Source organism: Kogia breviceps, chromosome 2 (assembly GCF_026419965.1).
Source record: "Kogia breviceps isolate mKogBre1 chromosome 2, mKogBre1 haplotype 1, whole genome shotgun sequence".
Classification (NCBI taxonomy): Eukaryota; Metazoa; Chordata; class Mammalia; order Artiodactyla; family Physeteridae; genus Kogia; species Kogia breviceps.
Genome location: NC_081311.1, coordinates 28,317,844 through 28,328,839, shown reverse-complemented (window position 1 = coordinate 28,328,839; position 10,996 = coordinate 28,317,844). Strand labels below are relative to the sequence as shown.

The 10,996-nt window shown below is 44.4% G+C and overlaps 1 protein-coding gene across 1 annotated transcript; it reads left to right on the top strand.

Annotated features, from left to right (window-relative positions):
• The first annotated feature begins 467 nt into the window (after positions 1-467).
• On the top strand, positions 468-10,472 carry WNT8B (Wnt family member 8B). Its single transcript, XM_059052815.2, has 6 exons — positions 468-493; positions 6,931-6,964; positions 7,709-7,847; positions 8,676-8,801; positions 9,574-9,716; positions 9,927-10,472. The coding sequence occupies exons 1-6, from the start codon at positions 468-470 to the stop codon at positions 10,470-10,472; spliced, it is 1,014 nt and encodes a 337-aa protein (XP_058908798.2).
• The last annotated feature ends 524 nt before the right edge of the window (positions 10,473-10,996 follow it).

Genomic DNA, 10,996 nt, shown 5'->3' with positions numbered 1-10,996 from the left:
ATGAATGAAGGATTCTCTCCTTTCCCCCGTCTCTCTAGATTGCTGTTCTTCTGAGTTTCCTCAGATGATACTTCTTCCTGCTCCCACCCCTAAATGTGAGTTCCTTTGTTCTTTCATTCAACAAATACTTATTAAATGCTTACTATCCTCAGGCACTATTCAAGGCACTGATAATACTTGGTGAACAAAACAGACCAAAAAAAAAAACCTGCCTAATGAAGCTTACAGTCTAGTGGAAGGAGAATATACAAATAAAGATGTAAAACCTAGTGTTCAGATGATGAAAAGTGCTGTGGAGAAAAATGGAGCAGAGAAAGGGATGGGGGAAGTTTCAATTTTTAAATAGATGATCCAGGAAAACCTCAGGGAGAATGACACATTTGATTAAAAGGCCAGTGCAGGTGAAGCAACAAGCTGTGTGGCTATCTGAGTAAAAATCATTCCAGGCAGAAAAGACAGCAAGTGCAATGGCCCAGAGGTTGGAGAGTGCCTGGTAAGTTGGAGGAACAACAAGGGGACCAGTGTGGCTGAAGCAAAGTGAGGGGAGAGTAGTAGGAGATTAGGGCAGAGGCCTAACTGGGTGTCAGATTGTGTATGATCTTATAAACCACAATAAGAATTTGGCTATCACTCTATGTGAGATAAAAAACCACTAGAGGATTTTGAGCAGAGTGGCAAAATTTGATTTATATTTTAAATGGATCACTTTTTAAAGGGACCAATCATTTTGAGCACAGATTATGGGAGAATAAGGGTAGAAGCAAGGAGATCAGTTTGCAGGCCTTAATGATAATCTAAGCATGAGATAATGACAGCTTGGACCAGGGTGACAGCAGTGAAGGTATTGGGAACCGGTTAGAGTCTGGATATAATTTGAGCTGGAGCTGGCAGGAGTTGATGACAGACTGAATACAGGATGTGAGAGAAAGAAAGGTCAACGATGACTCCAAGATTTTTGTCCGGCCAAAGGACGAAAGAACTGTCCATTCCTTAGATAGGGAAGACAATGGGAGGAGCAGGTTTGAAATGGTTGCAGCAAAGATCAAGAGTTCAGTTTTGGACGTGTTAAGTTTGAGCTGCCTATTAAACATTGAAGTGGAGATGTCAAGAATATAGTTGGGGGAATTCCCTGGTGGTCCAATTGTTAGGACTCCGTGCTTCCACTGCAGGGGGCCCTGGTTCAGTCCCTGCTTAGGGAACTGAGATCCTGCAAGCCATGCGGTACAGCATGGCCAAAAAAAAAAAAAAAAAAAAAAAAATCCAGACTCAAACCCTAGTTCTTTAAAAAAAAGGAATATAGTTGGATATGCAAGTCTGGAGTTTAACAAAAGGTCTGAGAAGAGTTGGGAGGGTCCAGAAAGACATAAACCCTTTGACTGACACCCAACCTGGGTACTGTCAACAGCAATTGTACGTATAAGGAATGGGAAGCTCGCACCTTCGTCTTGGTAGTATGCTGCTTGGACCATGTTCTGTAGAGCTGTCTCCATCTTCCACTGTTTGTTAGCATCTTTCCTTTAATCATATTACTGTCCCTAGGTGGCACCCAACAAACACTTAAATTCTTTCTTTTGCTCTCCTCACATTACACGCTCACTATACTTTCTGTAATCCATATTCTATTTTACTCCTCAAAAGGACACCTTGCCATCATCTCATTAATCAAGAACAAGACCCTCCTCCTTTGGTGCTCAGTGCAAGGACATACTGGAGTCTTTTCTTCATACTGGATACAAGTAACCCCTGCCCAGTGGTTCAAATATATCTGCAAATACCTCGGGGGTTAACAACCCAAGTCAACTTACGGGAATATTGTCCAAATAAGGCCTACAGTTGTGTCATATGGCAAGTGCTCAATTACATCTGATTGATTAATCAACTAGGCTATACCAGCATATCATACAAATCTTTACATACTGTAGGATCTTCGAGGAAAGAAGAATCTTCTAGCATCTCTGCTCATCACTCTCTGTGACTTCAACTCAGTGTCCTCTCGAAGGAAGTCTCTTGACCCAGGCTCACCACTAAGCTTTCTCCTTTGGCTGCCACCCAGTCTTCATTCTGTTGCTTTGTTTTCTTTCTTGATACTGTCTGTCTGTTTTGTGGAATGGGAACTAGCCTCTGTCTGGCCTGGTAATGTACAAAAGTCTTCAAAAGTTATCCCTCACATAAAGATTGACCTTCTGAGACACAGCAAGCTCAGGCCTCTTTATCTGAGGCACAGGAACTGGCTGACTTGTCTGACACTAGTCTTTAAGGATCAGAAATTTATCTCCAAGCCCATAATGGCTTTGGCAATTATGAGTTCATTCACATCATTTTGAATTTATTTTTATGCTTTGCTGGTACTACTGCCCCCAAGAGAGTACTGCTTCTTTTTATTTACTGCTTCTTTAATTTTGCTTGCCAAGCATTAAAAAGTAGGCCTTGGTTTTGCTAGACTCTGTAGTCTTTTATGATTTTCTAAAACTCTGTTACATTTCTTTCTGAACCTTTTCCATCTTCTCTCATATGGCAGCATCTCAGCTTATTGATACTGTTTGTCAAAAACTACCCGTATTTTAGCTGTTGTGTGTGTTCTGGATGACTCCAGTCAAGCTATTTTGGCCTCTGATGAAAAACTGAACTTTCTTAGCCTTTTTCATTTCCAACCCACTTTCTGTGATGGCCAGCATCTTACTGGCCTTTGGAAATGCAGGTTACACCAACTTTCATGGAATAATACATAACGATTCCCATGTTACTTTCTCCCATTATAATGGAAAAAAAAAGATAATAGGTAATATATATGGATTAATTTTCAAATGCCTATACTGAAGTCCATTTGCCAGATCTCTGGCACTCTAGATTATGTATGTATATTTTTAATTTTTGTATAATTATAGATTTGCAGAAGGTTGCAAAGAAACATGCAGGGAAGTCCCACATACCCCTTCCCCAGCCTTCCCCAGTGTTAACATCTTACAGCTGTAGTACAATATCCATGAAGCTTATTTAGACTTCAACCAGTTTTACATACACTTATTTGTGTGTGTGTATGTATATATGTATGTATGTGTATAGCTCAATGCAATTTTGCCACATGTATAGCTTTGCAAAACCATACCACAATCAAGACACTTTACCATAACCACAAGACTGTCTGGTGTTATCACTTTATAGTGGTATCCATCCCCTAACCCTAACCCCTGGTAACCATTAATCTAGTCTTTAGCTCCATAATTACATATTTATCCATTGCTACATAAATGAAATCATGCAGTATGTATCCTTTTGAGATTGGCTTTGATCACTCAGTTTAATTTCCTTGAGGTTCATCCAAGTTTTTGTGTGTATCAACAGTTCATACCTTTTTGTTGCTGAGTAGCACTCCATGGTATGGATGTACCACAATATTTTTAACCAGTCACCCTTTGAAGGACATCTGGGTAGTTTCCAATTTTTGGTTATTCTGAATAAAGTTGCTATGAGCATCTGAATACAAGTTCCTGAGTAAAAATAAGTCTTCATTTCTCTGGGATAAATGCTCAACAGTGGAACTGCTAAGTAGTGTGGCAAGTCCATTTTTAGTTTTGAAAGGAACAGCCAAACTATTTTTCAGAGTCAGATTATTTATTTTTAGAATTTATTTATGACTCAATCCCTAGAAAGTTATTCCACTGTTTACCTCTTTCTGATTAGAGAACTATCCTTCTCAGAGTCCTGTGGAGTCAGATGGACCTGGATTCAGATCTTGCTTCAATCACTAATTAACTGGGTGAGCTTGAACAATATATTTAACTTTTTTGAGTCTCAGATTCCCTATTTGAAAACTAGGGATAACAATGCCCAAGATAGTAAGGATTTAACAACATCAACATGTAAAATACTGAGAGTAGAGTGTCTGGTAGACAGTAGCAAGTTAATGCTAGCTCTCTTCCCACTCCATGGCAAAATAACGATCAAACATTACTCCCAACATTTTTGGTATTTGAAATTTTAAAAATCCAAGCAAAGCATAATACTAGCTCCTTTTGTACATGTTCTTTTTTTTAAACTAAATTAAGTAGATTCCTTATGCAAAATTTTTCCTTGGAAAACCATTTTCCCTTTCTTCCTCTCAATTACAGACTTGCTTTATTGTGCTTCACAGATCTTGTATTGTTTTACAAATTGAAGGTTTATGACAACCCTGGATTGAGCAAATCTATTGGTGCCATTTTTCCAACTGCAGTTGCTCACTTAGTGTTGCTGTGTTACATTTTGGTAATTCTTGCAATATTTCAAACTTTTTCATTACTTTTATATTTGTCATGGTGATCTTTGATGTGGGAATTCCCTAGCAGTCCAGTGATTAGGACTCATCACTTTCAATGCCATGGGCCTGGGTTCAATCCCTGGTCAGGGACCTAAAATCCTGCAAGCTGTGCAGCACAGCAAAAAAAAAAAAAAAATTGATGTTACTATTGTAATTATTTGGGGGCACCACAAACAATGTCCATATAAGATGGCAAAATTAATCAACAAATGTGTGGGTTCTGACTGCTCCACCCACTAGCCATTCCCATCTCTCTTTCTCTCCTTGGGCCTCCCTATTCTCTGAGACACAACAATACTGGAATTAGGCCAATTAATAACCCCACCATGATCTCTAAGTGTTCAAATGAAAACAAGAGTCACTTACTTTCAATCAAAAGCAAGAAATTATTAAGCTTAGTGAGGAAAGCATGTCGAAAGCCAAGATAGGCCAGAAGCTAGCTCTTTCCCCAAACAGTTAGCTGCATTGTGAATGCAAAGGAAAAGTTCTGGAAGGAAATTTAAAGTGCTACTCCAGCGAACACAAGAAATGATAAGTGAAACAGCCTTATTGCTGATATGGAGAAAGTTTTAGTGGTCTGGATAGAAGATCAAACCAACCACAACGTTCCCTTAAGCCAAAGCCTAACCCAGAGCAAGGCCCTAACTCTCTTTAATTCTATGAAGCCTGAGACAGGTGAGAAAGTTGCAGAAGCAAAGTTTGAAGCTAGCAGAGGTTGGTTCATGAGGCTTAAGGAAAGAAGCCATCTCCATAACATAAAAATGCAAAGGGAAAAAGCAAATGCTGATATAAAAGCTGCAGTAAGTTATCCAGATTCCTGATCTAGCCAAGATAATTAATGGAGGAGGAGGCGAAACTAAACAACAGATTTTCAATGTAGATGAAACAGCCTTCTACTGGAAGAAGATGACATCTAGGACTTTAATACCTAGAGAGAAGTCAATGCCTGGCTTCAAAGCTTCAAAGGATGGGCTGACTTTCTTTTAGGCACTAAGTCAGCTAGTGACTTTAGATTGGAGCAAATGTTCATTTACCATTTGGAAAATCCTAGGGCCCTTAAGAATTATGCTAAATCTCCTCTGCCTGTGCTCTGTAAATGGAATAACAAAGCCCGTATGACAGCACATCTGTTTACAACATGGTTTACTGAATATTTTAAGCCCACTGTTGGGCTTAAAATACTGCTCAGGGAAAAAAAAAGATTCCTTTCAAAATATGACTGCTCTTTGACAATGCACCTGGTTACCTGAGAGCTCCGATGGAGATGTACAGTGAGATTAATGTTGTTTTCATGTCTGCTAACACAACATCCATTCTGCAGCCCATAAATCAAGGAGTAATTTTCACTTTCAAGTCTTATTATTTAAGAAATACATCTTATAAGGCGATAGTTGCCATAGATAGATTCCTCTGATGGATCTGTGCAAAGTTAATTGAGAACCTTTTGAAAAGGACTCACCATTCTAGATAATTAAGAACATTCATGATTCATGGGAAGAGGTCAAAATATCAACATTAACGGTGGTTCGGAAGAAGTTGATTCCAATCTTCATGGATGACTTTGTAGAGTTCAAGACTTCAGTGGAGGAAGTAACTGCAGATGTGGTGGAAAGAGCAAGAGAACTAGCATTAGAAGTGGAGCCTGAAGATGTGACTGAATTGCTGCAATCTCAGGGTAAAACTTGAATGGATGAGAAGTTGCTTCTTTTTTTTTTTTTTTTTTTTTTTTGCGGTACGCGGGCCTCTCACTGTTGTGGCCTCTCCCGTTGCAGAGCACAGGCTCCGGACGTGCAGGCTCAGCGGCCATGGCTCACAGGCCCAGCCGCTCTGCGGCATATGGGATCCTCCCAGACCGGGGCACGAACCCGTGTCCCCTGCATCGCAGGAGGACTCTCAACCACTACGCCACCGGGGAAACCCGAGAAGTTGCTTCTTATGGATGAGCAAAGAAAGTGGTTTCTTGAGATGAAATCTACCCATAGTATAAAGAGGCTGTACATATTGTTGATATGACAACAAAGGACCTAGACTGTTACATAAATTAATTGATAAAGCAGTGGCACTGTTTGAGAGGATCGGCTGCAATTTTGAAGGAAGTTCTACTGTGGGCAAAATACTATCAAACAGCATTGCCTACTACAGAGGAATCATTCATGAAAGGAAGAGCCAATCAATTCGGCAAAATTTGCTCTTAGTTTAAGAAATCGCCACAGCCACCCCAACCTTCAGCAACCACCTCCCTGGTCAGTCAGCAGCATAACATCGATGCAAAACCCTCTGTCAGCAAAGAGATTATGACTCGCTGAAGGCTCAGGTGATGATTAGCACTTTTAATAATAAAGTATTTTTTAATTAAGGCACTTACATTGTATTTTTTTAGACATGATGCTATTACATACTTAACAGACTACAGTATAGTGTAAACATAATTTTTATATGCACTGGGAAACCAAAACATTCACGTGACTGGCTTTATTGTGATATTCACTTTACTGCAATGGTCTGAAACCAAACCAGTAATATCTCTGAGGTGTGCCTGCATATTTGCTGAAGTAATTCTCACAACTCTTGGCAGCAGAAATGAATTGGTGTATCTCTTCTCCATCATGTTCTGTGGTTTTTCTCTCTTCCAGGTCAGTGAACAATTTCCTGATGACTGGTCCAAAGGTAAGAAAAAAAATTCCTTTGATTTATTTGGATTTCACTCAGCTTCTTGACTGAAGACTACACATGTCAATATCTTTTATTATGCTGTATATATTATAGGCAGAAAAACTGTGGCACAGAAAGGGTTAGGGACACACCCCAAACCGCACAGCAAACTAGTGTCAGAGCCAGGACAAGAACTCAGGAATATTGACTCTGAATTTATGGCCAGAATTTCCAGAGCCAGAAAAGTTTTCTTTCACAGTGTCAGGCTACAGTCACCCATCCTTCTCAGCGCAGGGTGGGAAGCTGTCTTCCATCTTTAAAGTGCTGGCATTGTACTACATGATCTCTAAGGACATTTCCAGCTTACAAAATGTTCTCTTCTAAGCTAGTAGTAGGATGAAAACAGCTGAAAATTCATGAATTGTGTAATTGAGGCTCATTTTGGAGTGACAGAATAGTATAATGAATAGAGGCAGTGAGGTCTAGAGTCCAATGAAACTAATTTTCATTCCTACTTCAAACATTTGCTAGTGCTGGGACCTTGGGCAAACTGTTTTACATCACCTCTCTAAGGCTTAGGTTTCACCTAAGTTTATTTGTGATGTTATTTGTGACGTTAAAAGCATATTTAAAGTGCTTACTCTGTCATTATTTTGGAGGGATGGGAGTGAACAGGAAAAGAGTTGCTTGGCCACTTTAGGGCAAATGCCTCCCAAGTTCAGTTGCTGTGAGTCTGAAGTTTGACCCGTGTCCCTGCAGGCTTACTTGATCTACTCCAGCAGCGTGGCAGCTGGTGCCCAGAGTGGTATTGAAGAATGCAAATACCAGTTTGCCTGGGACCGCTGGAACTGCCCTGAGAGAGCCCTGCAGCTGTCCAGCCATGGCGGCCTTCGCAGTGGTAAGGAAAGCCTCGGCCACAGCTCCCTGGACCCCCTGGCCACAGGTTAGAGCCCCACTCTCCAGGGATGGCCCCCTGCCTCCTCTACACCCTTGTTCCTCAGCTGGTCTCTGCTCTCAGGTCATCTCCCTCTCCAGGATCTTCTCTGTTCCTTCTCCAGCTCCTCTTTCCTCCCTACAGAGCTTTTTTCTTTCTTCCCCAACACCCTCACTGCTCAACAAACGGACCTTGCCTCACCCCCAATCCTATACCACCCTCAGTCTCCCGGCTAGCTAAAGGCTTCCTCAAAATATAAATAAGGTAGGTAGGGGTCGTAAATCTTCATGCCTCTTAGCCCCTTCCTTCAGCAGGCTTAGCAGAGAGGTACAGGGAAAGTGGGAGCTGACTTGGAGCCCAGATTCCCATGGAGAAGATAAAAAGCGGCCATGCAAGGAAATGAAAGAGCTGCCAATCAGTGGTTCTTTTCAGGACTAGCTGGCACCTGCCTCTCAGACTTCAATGTTCCAGGAGGAAGTGGGGATGGGTTCTTTACAACCTGACCTTCAGATTCTCCCCCATTTCTTTCTTGGGCTCTTTCCCACCTAAATCTCACCCATATCAACAATAATCTAGCCACTCGGTCATAAAATGTGTGACCTGAAAAGATGGGAAGGAAGAAGAGCAGGGCTGAGACCAGGGCTGGAGCAGACCCTGGAAGAGAGTAAGGTACATTATAAAGGTGGGGAAATAAAATGGAGCAGGGAGAGGAGGGTATGATGATGGTATTAAAGGTATGTCTTTGGGCTGTAACTCCTCCCTCTAACTCACTCAATTTTTGGTTCCTGTCAGCTAATCGGGAGACAGCATTTGTACATGCCATCAGTTCTGCCGGGGTTATGTACACTCTGACTAGAAACTGCAGCCTTGGGGACTTCGACAACTGTGGCTGTGATGACTCCCGCAACGGGCAGCTGGGTGAGTAGTGATCTGGAGGGTGGGTAGGGCAGCCCAATGAAGTTCACTTAAGTAATGAAAAGCTTGGTGGGTACTTGGTGGGGTGAAGAAGAGTTGTATTCTTCTAAATCTGAGGCAAATCAGGGCGAACCAGTTTGAGCCCAAACCCTACAGTGACAAACCAGGCTAAATGTAGCCGGGGATCCTTCTCTGACTGGGTGGTTTCCTTAATTTAAACACAATAATGATAAAGGAAGAACCCTGCCTTCAGAATCATTCCTATTACTGTCTCAAACACAGGGAACACCCTTCCATGCTGCCTATCCGTCTCCTTTCCACTGTTTACCTCCACTATCCTTTCCAACCCTCTGCCCTGCAGCTCAACTGCCAACTGCTGTTGATAACTGCTGTTATCTCAATTGCACTTCTTTCTGCCCCTCAATGCTGTGCTTTCCTCACCTTTTTTGCACCATCATGTCCCTTCCAGATGTCAGTCACTGGCGGAGGTCTGCACACTCTGCCCAAAGGCCAGAAACATAGTAACGGGGTGAGCAGGCACCTGCCTCACTTGGCAGCTACTTATGTCCTGGAGTCCTGGGCACGGGATTGGCTGAAGCTGGAAGTAGGAGCACAAAGGTGGCAAAAACAAATCTAGGGTGAAACAAATTTGGAGACAGGGCACTCGCCCCACCTGAACCCTTCCTTCCCCCACCTCAAATCCCCCAAACCCACTTAGAACCAGCAGCCCAGGAGGCTCCGGGCCCGTCCTTTCTTCCCACTGCCTTTTTTCCAGGGGGCCAAGGCTGGCTGTGGGGAGGCTGCAGCGACAACGTGGGCTTCGGAGAGGCAATATCCAAGCAGTTCGTCGATGCCCTGGAGACAGGACAGGATGCTCGGGCAGCCATGAACCTGCACAACAACGAGGCTGGCCGCAAGGTGAGTCCTGCACCCCTGGGGTCAGGCAGCTGGCTCCATCCACTACGAGCCCTAGGTGCGGACGGCTCTTCAATTCATTCATCAGATTGGGGAAACGCGGCATCGAGGTGGCTGGCCACGTAGACTAGCTAGAATCCTCGCAACCCGCCAGAGGGTGACACTTCCCAGTCGCTTAATCCCTGGCCCGCTCACTCCTAGCTCTCTTCCCAGGCGGTGAAGGGCACCATGAAACGCACGTGTAAGTGCCACGGCGTGTCTGGCAGCTGCACCACGCAGACCTGCTGGCTGCAGCTGCCTGAGTTCCGAGAGGTGGGCGCGCACCTGAAAGAGAAGTACCACGCAGCTCTCAAGGTGGACCTGCTGCAGGGTGCTGGCAACAGCGCGGCGGGTCGCGGCGCCATCGCAGACACCTTTCGCTCCATCTCCACGAGGGAACTGGTGCACCTGGAGGACTCCCCAGACTACTGCCTGGAGAACAAAACGCTAGGACTGTTGGGCACCGAAGGCAGAGAGTGCCTGCGGCGCGGCCGGGCCCTGGGCCGCTGGGAGCGCCGAAGCTGCCGTCGGCTCTGCGGGGACTGTGGGCTAGCGGTGGAGGAGCGCCGCGCCGAGACCGTGTCCAGCTGCAACTGCAAGTTCCACTGGTGCTGCGCGGTCCGCTGCGAGCAGTGCCGCCGCCGGGTCACCAAGTACTTCTGCAGTCGCGCGGACCGGCCGCGGGGGGGCGCGGGGCACAAACCCGGGAGAAAACCCTAAGGGTCCCCTTGCCCACTCTCCCAATTTGTCCTTGGCTTCTTTTAGAGACCCCAGTAGTAGAGGAATCTAGGGAATAGGGACCCCACACTACCAAGGCCAGGGATCCCGAGAGGGAGAGAGACGCTGCAATCTCTCCTGTACTTGCCACTTTCCAACCTGTTTCCACAATTCCTCTGCTCTCTCCTCGTGCTGTCTGCATCGTCTGCTCACCACACTTAGGTCTGAGAACCTTCTGTTCTGAGCTATTGATCTTCCTTGGAGTAGGAAGAGAATAGGCGTTCCTCCTTCCGGTCCCAGCTGCCCTAACGCCTGGCCTAGCCCGTGGAGAGCTTAGGAACTGGAAGAACCCTTCCGAGATAGGCAGGGCAGGGAAAACACGGCTTTTTTCTTTTACTTTTCTCCCCACCCTGCCCCCATCCCCACCCCCTCAATTTTCTGCTGCCAGCTCTCTGCCATAGCCACATCTTCTGTCTGCAGAGGCCCTCCTGTGCTTCTGATTATAGACTCCCCAGGAATCTCTGCTT

Coding starts and splice junctions, on each gene's coding strand:
- WNT8B (XM_059052815.2), top strand. CDS start 468: ATGGCCCAGAGGTTGGAGAGTGCCTG. Junction 7,848..8,675: donor CCATGGCGGCCTTCGCAGTG/GTAAGGAAAGCC, acceptor GGTTCCTGTCAG/CTAATCGGGAGACAGCATTT. Junction 8,802..9,573: donor CTCCCGCAACGGGCAGCTGG/GTGAGTAGTGAT, acceptor CCTTTTTTCCAG/GGGGCCAAGGCTGGCTGTGG.